Raw genomic sequence first — 27888 nt, forward strand, 5'->3', positions numbered from 1 at the left:
CTTCCACGAAGGAATGCCCGTTCACGCATGTCGCCACACAGAAGACGCTCTAACTGAGGATCGAACGGGCAACATCTAACTGTGAGGTGACAACGCTACTGCAGCACCACCACAGTAATTTGCCAAAAAGCAATTACTTGAAAATGGAAATCAAAGTCTAGACCAACTTTACTAGAAGTAGTGAATATAATAACGGAGACAAAACAACTGGCATTAGGATCTTTAGAAAAGGGAAGGAGCAAACTACAGAGAAAAAAAATGGGGATTGTGGGAAAAGTATATGCAGAGCAGGAATGAGGTTTAAGTGACAGGATTTGAATGAGATATATAATGCTTAACTGCCAATGACTAGAATGTTTATAAGTGATTAGTAATGTTTACAACTACAGTTGTTTCAATGGTGTCTGTGATGTAAACTGTTTACAACTAAAGTGAGTTCATTTTGTATGTTTTTCATTTATATAAATGTAAGATTGCCTTTGTCACATGTGGAAATTTAATAGATGTTGGGGGAAAAAAAACAGGGCCATAACCTCAGTACTTTTTTGCCCCCAACAGATAGGAGTCTCCTAGAAGGTACTGAAGGTCAAGGACCCAACCTCAGAAACTCCAGGGTATGTACAGAAGAGGAGGAGGGAAGAACCTGGAGGTAGAGAGGAAAATAACCACCCCAATTTCATGGGGCAAGAGGGTAAGGAGGGAAGGAAAGAATACTGCAACAGTGAATACACTTGAACATCTACATTTATGATGTGTACACAACTGAACTATGTTCTTCATGTTTCACTGTTGCAATCATAACAGAGGAGATGACTCCCAAAGCTGAAAGAAGGGTGGATGGAAAGATTATGTAGAGTAAAGAATGCATTGCAAGATGGCAGTGGAAAACTCCATTGTGGACTTGGAGAAGGTTGTTAAGTAGTAACGTTTGGTGAAGGTATTCATAGAGGACCAAGTAATGGCTTCCAAAATGTCCTTAGTGGCCACCCCTTTTAGAAAAGCAGTAGATATAGCAGTAACCCTAGTGAAGTGTGACCTCACAGGGCTTGGATGCTTTTTTCCATGATGGCTGTAGCACAACAAGATGCAATGGGAGATCCATTTGGAGAGTGTTTAGAAACCAGTCTCCATTCAGAGCTACAGGCAAAGGCCACAAAAAGCTTGTCAGACTTCTGGACATTCTTTGTTCTGTCGAAGTACTAACTCAGTTGCCTATGCACATCCAAATTAGAGAGAATACGCGCACATCCAAATTAGACATAATACTTTCTCACTTGTTTTGAGGGTTAGGCAAGAAGGTAGGCAAGTGGATTGTCTGGTTTAAAGAAATGGCTGTTACCACTTTAGGCATAAAGGAAGGATAAGTCCTAAGAGATACTCTGTCTAGGTGGAAAAGTGATGAAAGTCTCCACATGCATAAGGGCCTAAAGCTCTGAAACCCTTCTAGTCAAAGTAATGGGTAGTAGGGAAGCTGTCTTCTAGGTCAGGAATTTAATATCTGCAAAGGCAGCTGGCTTGAAAGGTGGGAGGATAAGCTTCCCCAGAATGAAACTGATATCCCACAGGGAAATGGGAAGTTTCCTCGGAGGTCTAATGTGGATAACCCCTCTCAGGAACGGCTTCATGAGAGGATGTCAGAAGACGGGATTGAGTTAGCAGATAAGCTGAAATTGCTGAAACTTGAATTTTTATAGAGGAATAAGAAAGTCTTTTTGCAAAAAGTCCTGATAAATATGAAAGGATTAGAGGCATCTGAGCTTTCAGAGGGCTCTGTCACTTTTGCCTGCACCACAGAGTGAACATCCTCCATTTGGTGGAGTAAATTTTTTTTGTGCTAAGTCTCCTGGCTTATTTTAGAATGTCCAGGACCAGTTTGTTGAGGGGTACCCCCCATCCAGTGGGTCAAGGTATCATCCAAGTTGTCAATTTGAGTATGTTCAGGTTGGGGTGTATGATTAAGCCACTGTTCTGTGATAATAGGTCCATTCGCTGTGGCTCAAGTCATGGTTCCTTCTTGAATAGACTAAGAAATAGAGGATACCAGTGCTGCCTTGGCCAATTTGTGGCTATTAGAATGACCCTTGGCCCTTCTTCCCTTAGCTTCAGCAGTTCATTTAGGAGTAATGATATTAGGGGGTAGGCAGAGAGGAATAGGGTTGCCCAAGGGAAGGAGAAGTCACCTGTCTTCCATGCTGACCTTGTTTTGCTCAGCTGTTGAACTGGATAGATGTACTTGAACAGGAAAATATACGAGTGCTGATATAGATAGGGTGCGATTGGGAGATGAGGTTCAGAAGTATTTGGCTTGGTGGACACAATATGAGTTTTGATGGAATTGTGAGGCTAATGGATGTCAGTAGGTGCAGTGGTTAGCTTTGTCACTTCACAGCAAGAGGTTCTCCAGTTTGATTCTCGGCTGGGGTGCCTTCTGTGTGGAGTCTGCATGTCCTTCCTGCATTTGTGTTGGTTTCCTCTGGGTGCTCCGGTTTCCTCCCACAATCCAAAGACATGTGTCTGAAGCATTTCTACCTGGGCCTCCACTGAAAATGGGCTGTCCCAGTCAGACTTTCCCGGTAAACAAATGTTAAATAAAATAAAATATAAATAAATAAATAAATGTGCAAGTAGAAGAAGAGGTACGAGTATGAAGAACTGTAGGAGAAACATATTTCCAAAATGGAAGGAATAGAAGGCTTTGCGGGACAAAGGATGAAGATCTTATTTGGGAAAAGCTGTAGTTTAAATGTAGAATAGATTCTGTTTAGTCTGTAGGTTTACGGGTGATTTAGAGATGTGTAGATGTTTAGGACTACAGATGTAGAGAAATACTGATGTCCCACACTTAGGCCATTTATTACAGAGAATTATCAATTTATGGCTGATGCTTAACAATTAGCAAAGAGGCAAAAAGAAGAACAGTTTTTCTTACATTTAGTGAATGCAGACAACAAGAAACTAGGGATACAATGTAACCGACTTACAGAGTGTAAGCTAATGGCCAGGTGAAAGGAGAGTGGCCAATTTGGTAAGTGGTGCTTAGAGGAGAAACACACTCAAAAACTGAAAAAACAAATGTTTTTCAGCAAATCTTCACCTTTTCTGCATTACTAATGCCGCTGTATCACAGTAAATGGTTACTATTATTTTCTAATTTGTTATACCCCAAAATGATCTGAAGGAAGCTGCCACAGCTACCATTATGTTGTTTTACAGTTAATGTCTTCGCCTTCCTGATGTCACGTTACAGGGACAGAAAGAAATCTTTATGAAGAGGGGATCATTTACTGTAGTTTTAATCGATTTACAACATTGCTGTGACTGCTTACTTTTCACTGTCAGCATCAATCCACATTTTTGATTACTGTGACTCCTCTGATTTTCATCAGTGGCCATCTCTGTTGCAGCACTTTAAGGCAAGTTTGAATGACAGGCTTGAAAATTTAGCTGAGTTAATCGTTCTTTTCAAAGTAAAAACTATAGCTCAGTATTCAAGTGTGAGAAATCTGAACAATGATTTAGAAGCGTTACTTGGGCTAAGATGGTTTGTGTTTCACTCACAGTTTTAAGTATTGTAGCTAGAATTAAAGTCTTTGATGTTAATCTGCTTTCCCGAACTCCAGACATGCACTTTTACAGAAATTACAGTGTAGAAAAAATGCAAAATCAGTAAAGTAAGAAGAGTTAGATGAACATATTTGTTTTTTTCTTTCTTTCTTTCTTTGTGGCACTGAGTTTTATTAAAGGGGAACGGCATCTGCATTTGAAAGCTAAGCTTGAAAGCCCTGCCTTTGTTCAGACTCCAGGTTATACTATTTATCTGAGGGGTGATGCTGGCAATCTATAACTGATAAGGCAGATTTAAATGTCATTGTTTTCTTAATGGCTCTGTTGATGGGATAAGTGACCTAACATAATTACTGTGCCACTCTTAGTAGCTGTTGTGATACAACATGAAACAAATGCAGGATAGAAAGATAGAAAGACAAACAAAATTATTAAATGATGTTTTTCTGTATGTGAAGTGTTTAGTGTTGGAGTATAGGGAAAGAGAAACTTGACTTTTGGGTTAAGTTCTTCGTTAAATTAAAAAGACTTCTCCTTTCGGGAGAATGCTATAGATATTTTCCAGAACATGGCAAATTAGAAGTTATGTACCTACCTTACCAGCTCGAGGCAACCCTATATCCCATGATGCAAGGCGGAACTACCTCAGATCTCGCTTGGCAGCTAACCCTGCTAAAGACTTATCCTATCCTAATATAATTACATGGTTCCTAAAAAAAAAGAAAATCAGAACTCAACAATGCAATCTAATAGGATAAGACCTCTCCATGTGTCAGGCCAGGGGCAATGGAACAGACTCTTGAGAACAGGGAACCGAGCTTTTGGCTTAGAAGATAGTTGTTTGCCCCTTAGAGTACACATAGGAAAAATGGAAGAAGTCCATCATCTAGAGGTCACTTTAGATACTGGAAGACCCAGCAGCTGAAGGATCCTGGACTACTTCCAGTTCCTTGGAATATCTCTTCAGCCTGAAGGTGAAGTGAGTGACAAATTCAGCTTAACGAACGCATTGCAAAGGTCGCTGAAGAAAACATCCGCTTCCATACCTGTCCATGGTCCTAGAAAGATAGGAGGAGGATGGAGGATCCGTCACAGTTCCGCTAGTTCTTAGTGGCCACCCGCCACCACCATAGCATCCACAGAGAGGGACAGGACAGGAACTGCCCTGTCCGCAGGGAGATGAATTTTGATGGTCTCCTGGGGACAGACAGGTTCCACAGAGAAAGCCACACCCGCCCCACCCCCACCACTGCCTGAGTGTCGAAGAAGGCGGAGACAGGAGAGGTGGGGAGGGTCGGGATCCGGGCAGTCAGGTATACCACCCTCTCCGAGGTCAATCACGGAGGCCACTCCCCTCTGTTTGAGGAGCCTCCAAGGATGATGAAAAAAAATGTATCCTCAGAGGGGGACCGTGGGGAACCCTCCGACTCATCTAAGTCGTATCAGATGTAGTAGTAGACCTGGGGGTCTTGTGTTTCCTCTGCATCGCCCTTCTTCCTTCGGCAGGAGGGGGGTCAGGAGAAACCGAAAGAGAGGAAAAGAGGAGGAAAAACCCAGGGGGGAATGGATCCTGCCTGAGAGAGCAAGGCTGGCAGCAGGCTTCTGCAGCAGGCACTGAGGGAGGAGGAGCTGGAGGATGATCGCTGACCAGGCTCATACTCTGGCAGAAGAAGCATCGGTTCCAGCAGCCGAGCATCATCGCTCCGACGGAGCCACCCACCGGGGGCTTAGACACTGTAGCCTGAGCCGGGTGGCTAAAGAGGTTTTCCTGCCCCCTTGTATAGGAGGAGAACCTTTCAGGTTTCAACAAACCTCACAGGATCAGTTTGTTCCTCCAGTCCTCTGCAGGAGCATGCAGGCTAAAGGCACACAACAACGCACAGGAGTCCCAGCAGGTGCAAAGGCCCAAGGTTAAAGAAGGTCAGACATTTGTCAAGGACATTTTCTCTGACAGCACTGGTCACACTCAGAAGCCTGAGACCTTGCCCTCCTTACTTCACCTCAGGAGATACACACACACAGTCCCCACACACACACACAACTTAACCTACACAGACACACAGGAAGGAAAACAGGACTTGGAAAAACTAGGCCTGACTTAAAAGGACTCAAAAAAAAAAAAAATAGGGTGGCTGTACAAAATAAAGGGTGGCTAACACTTTTCCTACAAAAAAAAGAAAAACCAACTTTTGATTTTTTTTAAGACTACACCTTCGAAAAGCTCGCTCAGAAAACTTACGAGAAGCGGCAAACGAGAATAGGCCGCCTTAGCTGGCAAAAGTCATCTCGAGTATCGGGTTGCAGGCCGCTGGTAAAGTTGGTAAAAAAGAGTAAATCCAGCAAAAGTTAGGCGAATGGATTGACCGAACCCATCCAGCAAGAATGAAGGCGAGATTGACAACTTAACATCACATATTTGGCTATATACAGCAAGGCTCTTCATGTTAAACTTGCTTACACTGCACAGTAACAATATTCCCAGAGAAAACTTTCACAGAGGTGTGCCTTGTGGTAGAGCTTCTACTATGTAAAGGACACAGACCAGTGTAATGTCCACAGGCAATTGCACAGTGACAATATTCTCAGTGAAAATGTCTGCAGAGGTGTGCTTGTGGCAGAGCTCCTGGATTGTAAGGGACAGGGCCTGATTAAAGGAGAACCGCCCCCACAGACTCAAAAAAAAAACATTTATTTCATCATGGTTTGGTGTTTCCTACATGTTAACACCACTCTGGGACTATTTGCAAGTTTTTAAATATTTTTATATGTAATTTCTGAGTCTGACCACATGGGGTCTGGCATCTTGAAATAATTCTGATCGTTTAGTCTGTCCCATAATGCATTGCTTGTCTCTAAAAAAATATGTCATGTATGCCTATTTCTTCCTGAAGCTTCTGTCACTGCATTGATTTTACATGCATACACTGCAGTCTTTCAGTCAGTTTTAAGTAATATTTCATGCCATTCAGTGATTACTTAAAATACAAACAGTGCAAATGCCACAGAACAAACTTTCAAAGTGCTTTTTACTGCTGCTTCTTTTTAGAATGGCCAAACTGCAGTGTTTTTGTGAAGCCTGAATTGTACTAATTTGACTCATCTCCCATCCCCCATCGCACCTAACTTCCCTAGCTGTCAAAGTGCTAAGGGTAATTTCAGCTGTTACCACCTGTGACTGACAGCCCACAGCAGGAGACTTGACTAATGTACTGTTTCCTTGTTCTAGCCTTTACTTTTTGTATGGGTGGGGAAAGGACTAGGCAGCTGTGACATCACAGCATGGGTGGGTTTTTAGGAAGGTTGTGGAAATGTCAGTTTGGGGAAGGAACTGGCCAGAAAACTACCTGTATTCATAGGTGTTGATGACATCAATGAACTGGAGACTGCAGCAAGCCTTAAAATGGCAGGACAAACGTTTTTTGAAAGTGAAACCACCACAGTACAGTAAGGTACTGTTCTAGTGGAGAAAAACAGTCTATTTAAAATATTTTACATGCTGTATTGTTTATTCATAGCAGGGACTGTAAATAGGGAGAGAAAGGACAGCGAGGTTGAGCATTTAATAACAGAATCCCATTGTTGTCCTTTAATGTCCACAGGCTCTGTCTGTAAAGGAAGACGGTGACCGAGTGGATGTGCAGACCTAATGTTCCAAGATTTTGATGCATCTTTTTTGACAAGGGCCACCTAGCAGTTTGGTATGTGTAACCCTTTGAATTTGTACATTGTTTGAGGAATTTATTTTGAGGTCCAGATTGGTATTGGATTAAGATTTAGGGATAAAGAGAAGCATTTTGTTTTGTTAAGATTTAGGAAAAATCAAGAGCTGTCTAGCCAATGGAAAATAAGGACTCATGGGCAAGTGTTTAGAATTTAGACAGACTGTCAACTACACAGATGAGAGTTAAGGGATGCATGCATGGAGGATTTCTAGAGTCATTTATGAACATATTAAATAGCAGAGTTTCTAAGACAGATCCCTGAGGTACCTAGCAGTGACTGAAAGAAAGGAAGATGGAACTGATTGCCACTTTACAGTTCAGCATCTGTTGGGTAAACAGCTGTTGAATCCTTTGAGGGTGGAGTGTGAGAGACCTATACACTGCAGTTTTTGAGCAGTTTGTCATGCAAGACAAAATCCATTTTTTTTATTAAGGTTGATTGTACTGACCCAGTTTAAAAAGTCAGTTGTTGTACTATGCTTTGGTCTAAATCCATTTTGAGTAGAAGATAGAATATTATTATCTGTGGGGTGTTGGAGCAGTTGAATGTGAATACATTTATACAGAACGTCTAAAGAGTGAGGATGATGGGATATGACAGGCCAAGCAGAAAGATTCTGAACAGAAAATGGCAGATTCTACTCAGATGCAGAAACTTCGTCACTTTGTAATCTGCTGTGGATAGAAGAGTCCCGATTGTCCAGGGAACAAATATGGACATTCCTGCAAAGCAAAGGCTGAGGTAACACCACAAATAAATTAATTCTGATATGAATAAATGAAACCTACTGTGATCAAGACTAGCTCCTTGGTCTTCTGCTTTCTGGAAACAATGGAAAAATGGAAGATTTTTTTTTTCTTTTTATGTGTAGGGGAAGAAACTTCTCTGGTTGGCTCTCTTTTGCAGAAAAAGCTGCATTGCCAACCTGGATTATATTGTTTTGGGTTATTATCAAAATCATCCATTACACATTTTAATGTATTTTACAAAAATAAATAAATAAACAAATAAATAAATAAATAAAAAAAAGTAAAGTAAATAAAACTCGAGTCTATAGTCTGACATTGAAAGCTCAAGTCACTGAATACCTGCCGACCAATACACAGTGAAATGTCATTTCCGTGAATGGCCACAAAAGCGAATTTTTTCTTAGGGAAAAAAAATCGCTTAGCCAAGCAGAAACAACACAGCATTACAAACCTAACAAAGTGGGGGCTAGGCCCCCCCCCCCCAACTAAACATACCAACTCCAAGATTGCACTACAGTGGGAAAAAGGGCAAATCCATGATGATGGCCAAGAGATTTTTTTCCCCTAGGAAAATATTCGCTGTAGTGTCCATTCGTGGAACTGACATTTCGCTATTTATTGGCCGACGAACAGGTGTTCACTGACCTGAGCTTTCGATGTTGTAATATATGCCCTAAAACTTAATACATGCATCTGTGTTTACAAATACCACCACTATATACAAGCCTGTCAGTTGAAAATGTGTCAGACCAATATCTCTTACCTTTTGTAGGCTTGTATACACATCAAATTACTTAGTAAAACAAATCTTTGAAGAAATTTACTATACCCAGACTTGTATTTCTTACTTAAATGTTTTATTTTAATATAACCAAAGGGCAGTACACATGGCACTTTCCAGTATTTAAATATTACCTATAATATGGCAAATATCAACACATCTCCATCTGTACTATGAATTTCCATTTCTTAAAAATCCACTCAAGGTCAATATGCATGTAAATGGGCTGTGGGTGGTGGTGTTGACACTCTTCCACAGTACTCTCTCCACCTCACCTCTCAACATCTTATACCAGGAGATCACTCTTTGGCACACCCATACTATGTGAAAGTAATAATTAGTTTTTTTAGGGACACAACCAACATTTATCTGACCATGGTAGGCTAATCTGGCTCCACAGATAACATTATTTTAATCAAAGAATCCTTCCTTGGGAGGGAAAAAAATCACTTTTTTAATTTGCTTCTCAATGGAAACTAAAATCTCTCTACTATTGTATCAACTCAGTCCAATACTCTTCATAAAAAGTTGAAAAATATTGTCAACAAAAAGTCCCAGAATATCCTTCCAAAATGCAAGGCATTCTCATTTGTTTAGACAGTAACTCCCAATTTCTCTTACCTTGCAGCACATATGTTACTTTTACTTTCAATGTTGCTAACAAAACTCTTCAAATGCAAAAACTGCTACCTATGCATGTTTGGAAAACCAAACCTCCTTCTGCAGTATTTTCTTACAATATGGACTGTTTGTCCCAATACCACAAAAGTCCAGTACTACATAATGCATTGTGCACCCACTCTGCCCACATTACAGGCCTGATATCCATTTGGTTTTTATGTTATTCTACAGCATTTCTAAAAAAATGGAGGAAGAATCATGTCTTTTGTCAGGCTCACTAATTTTACAGATCTGGCTCCTAAATTTTGCACATCTTTTATGAAATGTATCCAATTCCATTCCTCTAAAAGTTGGGCCTACCTAGCCACTTTTTGTTACACTTGCATTAATTGGTCCCGTTCCCAGTTATCCCTACTGAGCCTAACATATCTAAAAGTCTGTAAATGAAGTACTGCTGCTTCCTCGTAATTCCCATAAGAATTACTGTAAACACTGACAGAAATAAAACAATTAAAATAAATATTTATTAAATAAACATAAAAATAGAAAGAGAATAGTTAATCTAATAATAAAATGAGAGGAAGGGGGTTCGCAATTTGGGCTTATCTGAGCAGTAATCAGGAAAAAACAGCACTGGATCCTGTGAAAAAAGTCAGAAGACTTTCTTCTTTGGGTGGCAGAAAAACACTGAACACTCCACTTCCCGTGACAGCTGAAGGCTTCCCTCTCAGGATATGCTCAGCGAATCTGCTGTCACTGGAAGAAGTTGGGGGAGTCTATAACGTTTGAAAGATGGTCAGCACTAGGTTACCTTGGCAGATAATTTAAAATGTCACTGAGGGAGTGGGAATGATGAACATCATATTTATCCTCTGCTGTCAAAGCAGGAGCCTACATCCTTAACAGGGATGTACCTATGGTTATTTAGCACCTATTCAATTTTTTTTCAGGCTTAGCATACGCCTTGGTAAACGTGCACCTCTACATTTATGTCTGTCTGTCTGCTTGTTGTTAGAACCCACTTTATTTATTAAATAAACATAAAAATAGAAAGATAATAGTTAATCTAATAATAAAATGAGAGTAAGAGGGTTCGCAATTTGGGCTTATCTGAGCAGTAATCAGGAAAAAACAGCACTGGATCCTGTGAAAAAAATCAGAAGACTTTCTTCTTTGGGTGGCAGAAAAACACTGAACACTCCACTTCCTGTGACAGCTGAAGGCTTCCCTCTCAGGATATGCTCAGCGAATCTGCTGTCATTGGAAGAGGTTGGGGGAGTCTATAACGTTTGAAAGATGGTCAGCACTAGGTTACCTTGGCAGATAACTTAAAATGTCACTGAGGCAGTGGGAATGATGAACATCATATTTATCCTCTGCTGTCAAAGCAGGAGCCTACATCCTTAACAGGAATGTACCTATGGTTATTTAGCACCTATCCAATATTTTTTTTCAGGCTTAGCATACGCCTCGGTAAACATGCACCTCTACATTTATGTCTGTCTGTTTGTTGTTAGAACCCACTTGGCATCCAGACCACCTTTAAAGCAGTTTCTGAAGCGCATCCTGCATCTAGAAAAATTTTGGCTCAAACCTGGAGCTGTAATTTTTTGAAGGAAAAACTAACCTTGCCACCATTTGAAACATCTAGAACTACAACTTTAGCCTTGGAAAACATCCTTACTAATTGCAGTTATATCAAAAGAGTTGCAGAACTCCAGGAATAGGACTTAATGTGCAAAGAATCTTTTCTGATATTTCACAAAGGCAAGGTAGCCCACTGCAACAACCCTTCCTCATGCCCACAGTCATTACTGAAGTGATTCTCATCCAATCTACAAAGAAGTTACGTACTCACCATAACATTCCATGCGAGTTGTTCCATCTCGCCTTCATTCTTCACTGATGGGTTCGGAGCTGATCCTCGGCTCTGACATAGCCGTTTAGCAAAGCTCAAAGATTACCAGTAGCTCGAGACCAAGCCCCTTATCCCATGATGCATTGCTGGAATTACCTCAGATCTTGTTTGCTGCGTGTACCATATCCTAGTAAGAGGACTAATCTCCCCAGACAGGAAGAAACACTGAATAACCAGGATGAAGTCAGTCTCCAGGTCAACCGTGAGCCAGGTGGGGGAAGGAGGGAGGGATGCGAGAATGAAGGCGAGATGGAACAACTGACATGGAACATTATGGTGAGTACATAACTTCTTTATGTGAAGTTGTTCAATCTCGCCATTCATTCTTCACTGATGGGTAGCATCCCTAGCACCCTAAATCCTGGGTGGCTCACGGGAGTACATTTTTCAGGACCGTAGAACCAAAGGAAGCCCTGTCCCTGGAGGCCTTGTCCACTTTGTAATGAGTGATAAAAGTGTGAGGCTTAGACCAAGTGGCTGCAGTGCAGATATTGTCAAGAGGTAACTTGGTTTGAAATGCCGGAGAAGTAGAGACTGCTCTGGTTGAATGCACCTTCGCTTTATGCAACAAAGACCTATTAGCAGATGAGTAAGTGTAGGTGATACAATCTGAAAGCCACTTAGAAAGGGTTGTTTTAGCCACTGGTCTACCTTTTCTGGCTTCAGAGAATGAAACAAAAAGCTGGTCTGACTTTCTGAAGTCTTTTGTTCTGTCCAGATAATATCTAAGCTGTCTGTGAACATCAAGTTTGTGCAGCAAGTATTCTAATTTGTTGGTATGGTTGGGGAAAAAAAACGGGCAACTCCATAACCAAATTTATGTTTGTCTCAGAACATACTTTAGGCAAAAAAGAAGGGTTAGTCCTAAGGGATACTCTGTCAGGATGAAAAATCATATAGGGAGGCTTGATAGATAATGCCTGAAGCTCTGACACTCTGCAGGCAGAAGTAATGGCTACTAGAAAAATAGTTTTCTATGACAGAAACTTGAGCTCACAAGATGATGCTGGTTCGAAGGGAGAAAGAATACGGGAAAATAAAGAGTCTTCACTGGAGGTCTCATATGAAAAGTACCTTTGAGGAAGGCCTTGGATAACTGGTGTTGCATAATATTCAGTCCATCAATACCTAGATGGAAATTAGATATAGCTGCTAACTGGACCCTAACGGTAGCAGCTGCAGCTCCTTCGTGAAAAATCTCGGTCAAGAATTCTAGAATGGATGACAATGGAGCTTGGTAAGGATCAAGGTTTTTGTTAGAAGCCCAAATGGAAAATCTTTACCACTTACTATGATACAATTTTCTGGTGGAAGGTTTGTGGGAAGCCAACAAAATTTGACTTGTGTCATCTGAAAGATTATGAAGCCTGGCTATATGGGCAACTGAAGCAGCCAAGAAGTTAGCTTCAGTGACTGCAAGAAAGGATGGAGGTCCCCTGACGGGTGTGTCAGAAGGTCTGGAACTAGGTCCAGGGTCCATGGATCCTCCAAGAGATGATGGTAAAGAAATAGAAACCAAATCTGCTGAGGCCAATGAGGGGCTATAAGAATGACAGTCCTTCCCAGCGACTTTGCTTTTTGTAAAAATCTGGGTATCAGCGGAATTGGGGGAAATGCACAGAGGAGACCCGGGGGCCAATCATGTACGAGTGCAACCCTCGGGGGTTCTCCTGGAGGGGGGATCAGGGCAAAGTAGCTTCTGCATTTGGTGTTGATGTGGCTGGCAAAAAGATCGCAGCAAGGCTGGCCCCATTTGCGGAAAATCCTGTCCGCAATCTCCTGTTTGAGGGACCACTCGTGGGGCAACAATATTGCCCTGCTCAGCTTGTCCACTATCACGTTGGATCTCCCTGGGATGTGCATTGCCAATAGAATGCGCTGGAATGACACAGCCCACTGCCGAACTCTGAGGGCTTCTCGGCAAAGGGGGTAAAACCTGGTCCCACCCTGTTTGTTCAAATACCAGACCACTACATGTTGTCTGTCTGTATGGCAATTGTCCCTAGGGGGAGAGAGACCTGAAAGTACTGCAACGCCAGAAGTATCGCTCTCATCTCTAGGACATTGATATGCAAATGTGATTCTTGATCCGTCCATGTGCCTTGGGCAGTTTTCCCTGAAAATGCCCCACCCTATCAGGGAAGCATCCGTGGTCACAGTGGCTACTGGAGGGGGAAGTACAAAGGGGCATCCAACTGTGACATGTAGAGATGTCAACCACCACTGAAGATCCCTCTTGCAAGAGTTATTAATCAGAATCATATGGTTCATTGGCAACACCTGGTAAGACCACTGAGTGAATAGGAGCCATTGAAGAATCCGCATATGCATCCTCGCCAATGGAATGGCTAAAATTGCTGCCGCCATCAAACCTAGTACTTTCAAGTCCTCTGCGGCTGGAGCTCTGTTCTTTGAAACCAGTGATGTGATGTGTTGGCGAAGAATTGATACCCTTTCGAGTGGAAGACGTAGAGTGGTGGTTGAAATATCTAACTCTGCCCCTATAAAGACGATATGCTGCGATGGCGACAAGGCAGACTTTTCGAAGTTGACCATAATGCCTAAGTGGTTGCAGAGTGTCAGAGTGGATTCTGTTGCCTGAATCAGTTGATGCCTGGTAGTGGAGATAAGGAGCCAATCGTCTAGCTATGGAAACACCTGGAATCCTAGACACCTCAAGTGAGCTGTGACCACTGCCATACATTTGGTAAACACTCTGGGGGCTGTAGTGAGACCAAAGGGCAGGGCTCAAAACTGGTAATGACTGGCTCCCAGCCGGAAATGCAGATGATCTCTGGATGGTCTGGCCATTTTTATGTGGTAGTACACATCCTTGAGATCGATCGAGCACATCCAATTGTCCTTCCCTAAAAAGGGGAGTATGGACTGAAGCATGACCATCCGAAACTTCTCTTTTTTTTACAAATTGGTTCAGTCTGCTGAGGTCCAAAATGGGTCTCCTGTCCCCTGTTTTGCTTGGAACCAAAAGGAATCTTGAGTAAGTTCCGAATCCTGTTTGGTCTGTTGGGACTGGTTGGATGACTTTTTTTCTAGCAACTTGCGGACCTCTATGGTTGCTTGTTCCCTGTAACTGAGTGGAACGTCCAGGATTCTCTTGATGGGAATGGGTGGAGCGGAGAACTGTATGAAATACCCTCTGGAAATGATGCTTTGTACCCATCTGTCGTTTGTGATATCTAACCAGGCTTCTGGGTACAAAGATAAGCGACCCCCGACCACCTCCAGAGAAGGACAGTCAGGTCTCCTCTCAGGAGCGCTGATAGGGTTGGCCAGAGAAATGATCTCTGTCACCCTGGTGTTGCGTACCCCCTCTGCCGTGAGGGCGGCATCTTCCATTACCCCCTCCTCTGCCCCTGGAGGTGGGTTCTCCACGTGTGTCTTGAAAGGCTCCTTGGGCTTTCCAGAACCACATCTTCCCTCCCCTTTGGCCTTTGGGAAAAGGCCAAGTAGGGGTGGAAAAATGGACTCCGACGGCAGACAGAGTCTTTCCCTCCTGTTCATACCTGGTCAATGTTTCCTTTACCTTTGGCCCAAACAAGGATGAGCCATCAAACAGGGTGTTTACAAATGAAGACTTGACAGGCTCCGCAAAGGAACAGAGGTGCATCCAGGCATGTCTGCAAAGAGCAATCCCTGTACCTGCAGCCCTACTCGAACCATCAGCCGCATATGATATGAGGTGCATGGACGAGTTCACAATGGAATTAAGGGTAGCAAGCTGGGCCGAAACTTTGTCAGAGATGCCTGCAGCTACAGTACCCTGAAGAGACTCTCCCAGCTCCTTAAGGAGATCTCTTTGCAGTCTGGTAAAATGAGTCAGACAGTTCAGCGATCGCAGAGTGAAAGTCGCTGAACTAAACATGCATTTCCCATATCTATCCAGGATCCTGGACTCTCTCTGTTAGGAGGATGGATAGACGCAGAAGTTTCCGCCAATTCCTTCTTTGTGGCCGCCGCCAACACCATGGCATCAACAGGAACTCCTTTGGACAGAAAAGATTTATCGACAGGGGCAGAAATAAATTTATTAGGCCTCCGAGGGACAGGCTCCATGGACTCTGGCGACTCCCATGCCCTATGAGAGACCAATTGCATAAGCTCATCGTAGGGTGGGGACACCCAGGAGATGGAAGGTTGAGACCCGAAAGCCTTCAGAAGAAGCTCTGCCTCTGCCTAAGGATAAGTATCTCCACAAAGGAGATATCCTCAGAGGGGGATCGAGGGGACCCTTCTGACTCCTCCAAGTCGGTGTCAGATGTCAGGGACTCCTGTGGGGAGTCCAAGTACCTCCTCTTGCACAGTCTCTTTCTGGGTACCTCCTCAGTGGGGACTTCTGGGGAAGCCTCAAAAGAGCAGGGAGAGCCCAGTGAGGCTACCTGAGGCTCTGGATCTCTACCCTTGGGATGACCAATGGTAGTAGAAGCAGACACAAGCACTTTAAGGGAAGAAGAGGCCAAACCTGATGATGAGGAAGCTTTTGGAGACAACACTCGCCTCATGGCTTCGAAAGCACCATGGCTCCGATGAGAAGGAGTCGACAGACCCGAAGGGACCACGATCCCCTCCCACACTGATGCTGTGGGCTCTGAGCCCAAGGTAGGAGCCGAGCACACCCGAGCCAAAGCCCGAGGGGAAGAGTCAGTACCAACAAGTCAGTGCGACTATCCTCCACGGATCCAACAGGGGAGCGTCGGCTCCTAGAGACCATGGTTGGCACTGAGGACGTCCGAGCAGATGGGGCCAACGATACTGGAACAGCCATCGGCTCCAAGGGTTCTACAATCATCAGGTCGGCCTCCTCTGGCTCCGAAGGACCGGTACAGCTCAGAAGAGGAGTAGTCAATTCAGGAAGTGTGCTCTTCGGTTCCGATGCCTGGGTCAGACTTGACAACAATTTAGCTAGACCTGGTGCTGTTAATAGCTTCTGTACCAGTCAATCCATGTCCGAATCAGAAAGGCTAACAGATGACCTGGAAGAAAGCACCGATGGTGCCGACTGGAGAAGTGGAGAAGAGGGAGTCTCGGAGACCTGTTCCAAGCCAGAGTCCCGGCTCTGAAAAGAACAGACTGTCGGCTCCGAAGGCTGTGGAGCCGAAGTCACAGTATATTCCACATTTTTTTATTTAGATTCAGAGGGAGATTTTCAAGAGTTTGATGATTTGCTGGCCCCATCCTGGTCAGACAAAGCTTCTACAAAGGGATGCTTAAGGATACCTCAATCTATGAATTTCCTCTTCCTCTCAGCCAGCACCCTAGTAGAAAAGGCGTGGCAGATACTGCAGGACTCCTGAAGGTGCACCTCACCCAAGCAATAAACGCACTGAACATGGACATCTGTCACAGACATTTTTTGTCCACAGTCTGGACATTTTCTAAAGCCAGACTTCGGATGTTTCTTCTTATCTTCAGACATAATTAGAAAAACAACAACTATAAGAACTATCAACAACTTTGATAAACAAATACCCAAAGAGGCCACTCTAAAAATAATACAATATAGGATAATATTATACACTCCTAACTAGTCTAAACTACTGAGGCCCAAGAAGCAAAAAGTCACGAATAATGTGGCAAAGCTATAAAAGGGAAAGGGGAACACTTCTAAAAAGTCTATCTCTAAGAAATATATATATATATATACATACATACACACACACACACACACACACACACACACACACACACATACACACACACACACACACACACACACATATAAAATGAAAAACACTTGCAAATGTGTAGAAAATCCCACAAAAAGTCTCGAGCAATGCTGGAAACCAAGAGATCAGTGCCACGGAAAACTAGATCTAAGGTAATTCCAGCAATGCATCATGGGATAAGGGGCTTGGTCTCGAGCTACTGGTAATCTTTGAGCTTTGCTAAATGGCTGTGTCAGAGCCGAGGATCAGCTCCGAACCCATCAGTGAAGAATGGATGGTGAGATTGAACAACTTCACATCCATAGTTTTCTCCCCAGCACCTTTGAACAAAGATGAAAGAATGCTGCACTCAGTGGACATTCACAGGCAATTGAGATATTGCCTGGATAGAACTGATAATAGAATGACAGACCAGCTCTTTGCAGCTTTTGCTGGAAACAAAAGTATGCTTTTTCCTAAATGGATAGCCAGCTGCATTATCTTTTATCATAAAATTCATGAAGCCTCTACAAAAAAAACTGAAAACACACTGTACAAGGGCCACAGTTACTACAATTGCCTACTTGAAAGGAGATAGTACACAGGGTATTCTAGAAGCAGCAAGGTGGTCCTCAGTCCACACCTTTGTTAGAACACTACAGACTGGACCTTATCTCAACAGCTAGAGCTGGGTTTATATCTGCCCTCCAACCACCCATCCTGTTTAGATCAGCTTTGGCACTTTCCTCTAAAGTTATGATTGTAACCGTGATCCACACAAAGAATGTAACACAGCAGTGTAATGAATTTAGCATAGTAGCAGGTGCGCAAATGTGGATACTGTTACTGTTCGAGTCCCCTCCCACCCCCTTTATTATCCTATGATTCTAGGGTCAAGGTGGGTACCCATATCTTTTCTCACTACATTTGTTCCCTTACCTACTTTTTCCTTATGCTTTCCCCTTGGTCAGGTCCTTCAGAAAATCTAGAACTCTAGGAAATTTCTCTGCCTCTGCAGCATCTTCTGTCTAGACTGACACTGACCTATGTAGAGGTAAAAAAAATAACTAAACAATAGTCAAATGAATGTCACCTTTATATCAAGTATATGAAAGCATCTGAAGTTAGGCAACGTCAGCACAGTAGAGAGATGGATGAGTACTGAGTTCTGGTAATCTGGCCATATATCACACCTCTACCTGTTAAGAGTTTCCTGAAGTTATCACTGCAATGGTGACCACACTTGGCCATCTAAGGTTATGATAAATTAGTTGCTTGCATCGATGACCACATCCATTTGGTCGCTACCAGCACTAACAACATACAAAAAAATGTTAAGTAGAGAAGGATTAAGGGTAACAAAGAATGACTGAAATACAGTGAGCAGCTAATATTCACAATAAAAAAGTACAAAACAATGTAACCATGACATAAGAACAAGGACAAGATTATATAATACCATGTGTCAGAAGAAATGTTACTGGTGACCAGAAAGGTATCTGACCAATGACTTGGAAAATCAAATGTAAATATCTTAAGTCACAATGCAATAAACCAAACAATGTAAAAAGCAAACAAGACACGGATGTCCTAAGGAAAAGTTACTGTCAACAAACGTGTGAAATGACACAATCTCTTCTTTATAATACTGCTTCCTGTGACAGAGGATGCATTGTGGTAAAGTCATAATGGAGGAGCTACAGTTCATTGAAAATGTATGAGATTTTCACCTGTATAGCCTAGAGAGAACAGCAGATGCAACAAAACATTCAGCTATCATGAAAGAAGGTACTATGAAAGAAGGTACTATTCTCAGGAAAAACAAAAAATCACTCAGGTAAGTAGTGAAAAAGCATGGAATGACATGAAGGGCTTAAAATAAACAATGCAGGATCATGTCAAAGATTGAGTGATGAACGCACTGTATTGCTTATTAGCAGAAGTGATGTAAAAAAACATGAAGGAGCTCAAAATGCATGCCATGTGCGGAGGAATTGTAAAAGCAGAATGTAAAGGTCAAACAAATAAATAAGGCTGATGTGGTAGTTGGAAAAAGTCAGCCAACTGGATGGGAGCAGTAGGCCTTGAATATCTTTCAATATGAACAAATTTAAAAATCTAATAGAAACAGAAGTTAGGATATGAAGAATGACATTTGTGAGAAAGCTTAAGAGAGTTCTGCAATGAGTGAAATAGACTTGAACATTATGATGCAATGGATAGAAAGTAGTCTAAAAACAAACACATAACCAGAGTAACTAAAATAGCACAACTGTACAGTTTGAAGACAGAATTTTAATACAAAAAGATATCTTCCACCCAATTACAGAACTGAGGATGAAGCCCTCCAAGAGAAGACTTTGCATTGCAGAAATAAGATTAAAGAAACAGGCTTTAGAATTTCAGATTTTTCTAAAGGTGCTGGTCATGCTGATAAAATAATATGCTGTGCAAAATTCCAAGTTTACAAACAATGCTTCTAAAATGCACAGCTATGCAAGTTCACATGCCTTGTGATATCTGACAGTTCATAAATTCTTACTACTAGAGAACAATGCTCCATGGTAGAGCTTTCTAGTTCTACTGGTGTGCATAGCTTATTCAGATGACAGCAATTTCTACACTGGTATCAACACTAATATCAGTAATGACTATATACAAATTTAGATGTCACCTAGTCATTATGCTTTTTATCTTTAACAGCCATCTGTGAAACTCCTAGCAAAGCTTTATTTCAAGGTGATAAAAATAATGAAACTGCCAACTTATTGCCACCTGTATATAATAACAAAAAGTCTGTGTTATCAGAGATAAAGCCCGGACTACAGCTCTGACTGTTCATGTTGTAACTGAACCAGTTTTATTACACTGTTGTTGTTGTGTCTTTCGGCTTTTCCCGGTTAGGGGTCGCCACAGCAGAACTCCAGTCCGCTAATGATTGGCAGTGGATTTTTACGTGCCATGTTGCCAGCCCTGACGCACAACCTTTAACGAAGGTACGCCCATTCATCCATGTCTCCTCACAGAAGACGCTCTAGCTGAGAATCTTGCTGTGAGGCGACAACGCTACTTACACTGTAATTCACCTAATCTGTCTTAGTGTATTGCGGTTCTCTTGTAGTCTACCAAACACAAAAAAGTGTAATTCAGGCAAACTGGAACCAACCAGACAGCTAAACAGGATTTAGCAAGGTAAGGTGGAAGTGGTTGTGGATGCCTGCTAACCCTTATTAGGGGAGGGAGAGAATCAGCTTACTACTGTACTGACATCCTGTGAAGAAAGGAGAAAGTGAAGTGGCATGAAGGACGGAAACATTTGCTCTGGATCACCAAGCAGAGCTTGTACCTTCTAGCTATATTTAGATGCTTAAAGCAGACCATAAAGTCATTGCTAAGATGACATTACTCATCTTACCTATGCAGACTGTATCTCAAGGTTACAGGGATGGGGTTAGGCACTTAACAAAACACCCCCTTATGTCTGCCTGGATGATTGCTGACACTTTGCCAGTCAGCTTGTGCTTCCTCATTACGAGCAATGCAGACTTAGCAAAGTAAATCTTCACTGAAGAGCAGGAGCTCTCTCATGGAGTGATGTAGAGTTCAGTGAACAATGAATATGGGGAGAAAAAATTTACCAGAAGGCTGAAAGAAAGACAGCCAGTGTTTGGCAGCCATATGAAGTAGAAACACTTCTTCACATTCACAATATAGATACAGGAAACAAACATTACAAAGTATGAGCCTGGATGCTAGTTATCATTCCAGAAGAACTGTATAATCCTCAAACCTCAAGTAATAAATCTTATTTACATAAAAATGTAAAAAAGGTCCTAAGACAAAGGGGAGAGAACAGGTAGAACTACTACTACCTCACAGGATAATTGTGGAAGGCAACAAATAACTAAAAGGAAGAAGAATAAAAATAAACTGTATAAATTCTCTAGTATGATGTCTTGAAAAGAAGTTAGCAATGCAAACTCTGGCTAGAGAGGGATACACACCTACTAATTTTGTAATATGGCATTTGTTTCTCTGTGAAAGAAATGAGTAATATACAATAACTCTGGATAACTATCTGGATAGAAGCCAGCAATGCAAACTCTAACACAGTATACATGCCTGGTTAGAAGTCAATAACTTGGACAAAGGGCACATATCTGGCTAAAAGTCAGAAACTTAGAACATTCAGTAGTGTAAAGTTTAATACAGATCACACACCCGGTTAGAGGTCAGTAATAAAAACTTTGACAAAGGGCAAAACCTTGGTTAGATGTCAGTAATGTAAACACTGGCACAGGAGACATACCTGGTATACTGAGCTCCGGCAGGTTTAAGGAACTACCACATCCTACAGATTTTGGTTCAACAGATCCCCCCTGATTTTCCTTCACAGGCTGCAGACTATCCACTGTCTGAAGTGATGTCTTCTGATTCCACAACATTGTGATACATTGTTTCTCTTCAGAAGAGAATGCTAATGAGTTCGGATGAGCTTGCAGAATGTGCTTCTTAATATCCTCGAGGCTTAAGGTTGAAAGACTACTTCCACAAATCATGCAGACCAGTCTGTTTCCATGGCTATCATAGTCCATCAAGAACTCAACTTTAAACCAGTTTTGCAAAGATTCATTCAGGTACTTTTCTAGGTTGTTAGAGTTTTGAAGTGGTTTGGAGTTTAATTCACGGATCTTAGAAGTGATTTTTGGCACACTAACAGGTTCCAATCTTCTCCTCTTCCTGTATCCAGCTGACGCTAGATTAAAAAAAAAAAATAAAGAGTTGAATTATTAACTATTTGGTTATGCAGCTACAATCAGCTGCAACATGTAGCAATTTCAGGATTTATATTCATATTTTTTTTAAGTAGGTATACAAATCAAAATGTTACTTTCCACAATGTATCTCTATGCCACAAAAGTAAATTTGGAGGAAGTGAAACAAGTAAAGATTTTCTACATAGCATCCAAAATGCATATTAAACAGACCATTTTGTGCCACTTCCACTGCAGCTTCATTATAAAAGAATTGTTTCTGCCTTAGCAACTTACCTTATAATCTGCTTTACATCTAATGGGCAACAACTCCCTCTGAACAAAATATCTCCCCAATTTTTTTTTTGACCCACAGAAGTTATTTTAGAGAGCTATATGTACACTGAATGTGCACTATGAATAAAGCAAAATAGTAAAAAAAGTGTACACTTCCACTATATAGGTTCATAGGTAGGTACTAGGCTATTGGCCCAAGGGCCTAAGTAAGCCTAGCCAACAAGGTTCCCTGGCTTACGCCACCCAAGAAAGTTAATTTCCTGTGCCCCTGTCAAGCAGAGCTAAAGAAGTGATCCCTGGGGTGAATTTCCTATTTTCCATCCACTCATCAAGATGTTCTTGAAGAGTGCTAATGAGGAACTTTGCTTGACATAAATGGGTAGCTTGTACCAGAGTATAGGAAGTCTCTGGGACAGGAATCTATCCCTCCAGCATGTCCTGTTTATTGTGGTGACAAGGTTTAGGTCCCTAGAGCATGCAGCTAGGAGGGATTGGGATTTCTTTAGGTGTAGCATGTCCAACAGCTCTGGGTTTAACATAGGTTCATAGGTTGATACTAGGCTATCTGCCCTAGGGCATTTATAAGCCTAGCCAGAGTGTGTTTGGCTTTCGCCACCCTTTTAGATTAGTTGACTTTTAAAACCTATGTTAAAAGGTAGAAATTTTAATTATTAAATATTAAAATTTAAGTATAGGTTTTAATCTATGAAGGCATTTTTTAATGAATTTGATATATGCTTTTATATGATTTTATATAACTTATATATATGTGGTTTATTTAATTTGTTCATTGTCTGCGTGTTCCTTTAAAAGTTGAGCTAAAAGCTGATTAATTTATTAATTTATTGTTCAATTGAATGTAATAAGGTAATTGTTATACATATATATATATATATATATATATATTTATACATATATATATATATATATATATATATATATATATGTATATATATCAGCTTTGTGAATGGTTTTATTATGGTTTGAAAAAGCTACATAGCGAAAGTGCTTACCACTTTGTTTCTTTAAGTTAATAAAAGTTTTTGAATCTGAATTTGGATTTTTTGGAGGAAACTATTCGAAAGAGTTTATGGTCTGAAAAGACACTTGAACTTGTGTTCGATGGACTTTTAAGTGCTTTGTTGGACTGCTTACTTGTGTTTTATCTGAAGGTTTTTGCTCGAACAACTGCCTGGGTGGACTCTGCACAGCTGATTTTATTACTTTTATTATTTTATGGTGCTTCTATCGATCTGTGCAGGTGCTTTTATTTGCCAGTGGTGTTTTTTGTTTTTTATTATTGCTTGTTTATTCGCTTACTATTTTTTCAACACCACGAGCTAACCATGGCCGATTCGCTGGAAAATAATGTTGAATTACCTTATAACCCCATTACTGCTCAACCGAAGAAAGTGGTACATTCCAGATTACAAAGCTGTGTGACTGCTGACGTCAATCAGCTTCTTGAACTCGAGTTAGTGACGGCCAGCAATGGCATTTCGTTAAGTAACACGGACTTTGAGGATATTAATTCTACTTTATCATTGATGGAGTCAGAACTGCTGAAAATGAAACGTTTACAGATGCAGCGATTCCATTTTGAGGTCTGCATCCAAAGGAAGGTGATACCTAGGGGTCTTAGGATCCTTAAAATGCCAACTACAGGTAACGCATACCCAGAACTTTTATTTCGTTGGCACCAACTGAATATAGAACTAAGTATTAATTATATGAAGTTATTAAACATATTTTTTCTGCCAGAAGAAAGTAAATTACAAGAGGCAATAGAGAGGAAACAGCATGATTTGTTTAGTCGATATCAATCTAGCGTTATTAATCCGTTGCTGGACCGTTTATTGGACTCTGTGTGTTTATATGAGAAAAGACTCTTGGAACAGAAAAAACATAAATTGTCAAGAGACTTATATGATTTTGGGAACGGCCAAGTCTTTACTTGGCCTAGAAATGTTAGAAATGGACATGATAGGCCTTTCTATTCTCGCAGTAACAATATGAATGTATCTAATAATGTTGTTAACAATAATAATGATACAGGTGAAGTTAGTGATCAGAATGGACTACCAACAGATGTTAACAGAGTTAACCCAAATGGGCCAATTAGTGTTACTACTGGAGATTGTGTGCCTATATCTACTGTAGAAGCTGTTGTTTCTGCTAATGTTCCTGCTCCAGTTAATTCTAATACAGGTAGTGTGTCTAGCGATACTGCCTTGACGCCAACTAACACTCAGGTTAATATAACTAATACAGTCAATAAAGAAAAGGTTAAGAATAATGTTAATGAGTTAGTGGTTCGCAGTAAGACCACTTTTTCACATGGTAGTAGTGTTAGTCCTGACATACATAATCCTTTCCCCATAGCCGAAACCTCTGCCAGGGGGAGAAATCGCTCAATGAGCAGAGGGAGACAGAAAAGAAAGGCTACGGGGATGGATATGAAAGAACCAACTATAAAAAAAATGTGGGAGAGGATGACTTAGTGTGAAACCTCTCCCATAGACCTCTTAATAAGTTTGAAATGGAAGTTTTGAACAAGGGCCTTTCGTTTATTCCATCTAAAGTTAGTAATGTTACTGAAACAATCCTTGACGTTAAATTATTTGTTAGAAATGTACAATTGAAAATGTTGTATGCAAATAATGAAACAAGGACAACAGAGGAGTATTTTAGGAGACCTAGTACTTTTGTACCTACCCTACATCCCTTCTTAGATACTTTCAGTAAAATTGTTGAAAAGGATTTGTTTAAAATGAAGGATGATAGACAAGTTATTCTTAATAAGCGTAATTTAACACCAAGACACTTTAAAGCATTACAGAATTTGAGGAATGACAGAAACATCTCTATTAAACCGGCAGATAAGGGTGGCCCTATAGTTATAATGGATAAGGTGTCATATAATAAGAGTATGTTTGAGATGTTGAATGACACAAATTATTATGAATCTATGCATATAACTAGAGCCCAAGAGCATATTTTAAGGGTACACAATGTTTTGGATGAGTTGTATAAGAAAGAAATTATTGATTTAAGTATGTATAATTTTTTGTTTACTGATACACCAACTATTCCGATGATCCAAGGGTTACCTAAAGTACATAAAGACCCAGCTGCCCCTCCAATGAGACCAATTGTGTCGGGTCAAGGGTGGGTTACAGAACCCTTATCAGTCTTTATTGAGAAGATGTTAAGACCTATAGTGAACTCAAATATTTTTATTTTGAGAGATTCTAAACAGTTTTTATTAGACTTTTATGATGAGACTATAAACTTACAGGACACTAATATAATTACTATGGTGACCATGGATGTTAACTCATTGTTTACAAACATACCTAATGATATAGGAATTAGGAGTATCAGATTATACCTTGACAAACATTCTAATTTGTCAGAAGATCGGAGAGATCTTATCTGTTTATTCCTTAAACTGGTGTTGGAAAACAATATCTTCTTGTTTGAAGAACGCTTATACTTACAAAAAGATGGCGTAGCTATGGGCACTTCATGTCCCAATAGCTACGCCAATCTAGTAATGGCATTATGGGAAGAAGAAAGACTCTTTCATCTTGAAATGTTTCAAAGATTCGTCTGTTTTTACAGACGATTTGTAGATGATTTGTTCTTCCTTTGGGTTGGTTCAGCAGATGATTTGAGTAGATTTCATAGAGAGATGAACTCATCAACTTCATTTTTAAAATTTACCATGACTAGTTCTAAGGATAGTATAGCTTTTTTAGATGTATCTGTACAGCGTTTATGGAATGGGGATTTTAATACTGGGGTGCACAGGAAAAATTGTTATAGGAACACACTGTTGCATAGAAGCAGTATGCACCCTCAGCATATTTTCACTAACATTATAAAAGGGCAAGCCATAAGAGCGTCTAGATTGAACCCCTTACAGTGTAATTATGAAGCTGAGTTAGAAGTTTTGAATAAGAGGTTACTAGCACGTAATTACAAATATGTAGAAGTAGAGGAATGCTTTTTGAGTGTATGTCAAGAAAGGGAAAATAAAGCATGTCCTTACTTCTCAGATAAAGGTAGACGTTACTACAAAGAATTACATAAAGTAGAGAATAGAAATGAAGGGAAGCAGCAGAAAGTGCTTTATTCTATACCCAGTATATAAAATCAGTTAAGGATGTGTTTAGTAGACATTGGGATATTTTAACAACTAATCCTGATATTAAGGAACTAGTGGGTGAATACCCTCGATTTATATATAAAAATAAAATGAATTTACACAGATTACTGTGTTTTTCAGATAGCATTAGAACTGATGCAGTAGTTTTCAATGGTACTGTATCATGTAGTAAATGTAATTTTTGTACGTATATCAGTAATAGTAATTTGTTTGTGCATCCTCTTACTTCTAAAGTTTATACTTTTAATGTTAATGGGTCATGTAATACAGAACATTTAGTGTATTTGGCTACCTGTTCGGAGTGTAGTGCGTTTTATGTAGGTAAAACGGACAGGAAGTTGAAAAATAGAATAAGGGAGCACGTTTACCAGATTAGGATGAAATACGAAGTCAATGCACTTTCAAAACATGCTTTAAAGGAAGGCTCTACACATTCTTTTAAGTTTATGATTATACAAATCAATATACCCAGTCAAAGAGGGGGAGATATAAGAAATCTAACTGAACAATTAGAAACAGACTGGATAATCAGACTGCAGGCACATAATCCCCCTGGCCTTTATGATAAAATCCCTTTAAAACCTATGTTAAAAGGTAGAAAATTTAATTATTAAATATTAAAATTTAAGTATATGTTTTAATCTATGAAGGCATTTTTTAATGAATTTGATATATGCTTTTATATGATTTTATATAACTTATATATGTGGTTTATTTAATTTGTTCATTGTCTGCGTGTTTCTTTAAAAGTTGAGCTAAAAGCTGATTAATTTATTAATTTATTGTTCAATTGACTGTAATAAGGTATTTTTATGCATATATATATATATATATATATATATATATATATATATATATATATCAGCTTTGTGAATGGTTTTATTATGGTCTGAAAAAGCTACATAGCGAAAGCGCTTACCACTTTGTTTCTTTAAGTTAATAAAAGTTTTTGAATCTGAATTTGGATTTTTTGGAGGAAACTATTTGAAAGAGTTTATGGTCTGAAAAGACACTTGAACTTGTGTTCGATGGCCTTTTAAGGTTAGTTTACTGTGCCTCTGTCTAGTAGAGACACAGAAGAGATCCCAGGGGTAAACCTACGATCTCCCATCCACTCGTCAAGATTTCTCTTGAAGAGGGTCATTGAGGGGTTCTACCCAACATGGATTGGGATTTTGTTCCAGAGTGAGGGGAGCCTCTGGGATATGAATCTGTCCCTCCAGCATGTCCTATTTATTTCTGTGCTGAGGTTTAAGCCCCTGGAGCGTGTAGCTCTAAGGGATTTTGATTTCCTGAGGTGGAGCATGTCCATTAATTCTGGGTTGGACATGGCTTTATACGTCAGGCATAGATCACCTCTGAGTAGGCAGTAAGCAACTGAGTAGAGCTGGAGTTTCTTTAACCTAACTGCAGAGGGCATCTGTTTAAGTCCCTTGATCCTCTTGGTGAGGTACATATGGGGTCTTTCCAGTTGCTGCAGGTGTTGGGTAAGGTACATCCCAAATGGGGCATTGTATTCAATTATGGGCCTGATGAGTGATGAGTAGAGGGGCACAATGACCTCTCGATCTAGATGTGAACACTTTCGTGATAAGGTGGGCTATATAGAAGGTCTTTTCTAACCACTTTGGCAACATGATTGTCAAA

The 27888-nt window shown here is 40.6% G+C and overlaps 1 protein-coding gene across 1 annotated transcript in view; it reads right to left on the bottom strand.

Annotated features, from left to right (window-relative positions):
- ZFTA (zinc finger translocation associated) overlaps positions 1–27888 on the bottom strand; it is a 460732-nt gene that overhangs the window by 303009 nt on the left and 129835 nt on the right. The window contains exon 4 of the mRNA XM_044075129.1: positions 21329–21775. Coding sequence (XP_043931064.1) covers positions 21329–21775 — 447 coding nt within the window. The remainder of the gene's footprint in view (positions 1–21328; positions 21776–27888) is intronic.

Source organism: Protopterus annectens, chromosome 6.part0, assembly GCF_019279795.1.
Source record: "Protopterus annectens isolate FY-2018-M chromosome 6.part0, PAN1.0, whole genome shotgun sequence".
In the NCBI taxonomy this organism is placed as follows: Eukaryota; Metazoa; Chordata; order Ceratodontiformes; family Protopteridae; genus Protopterus; species Protopterus annectens.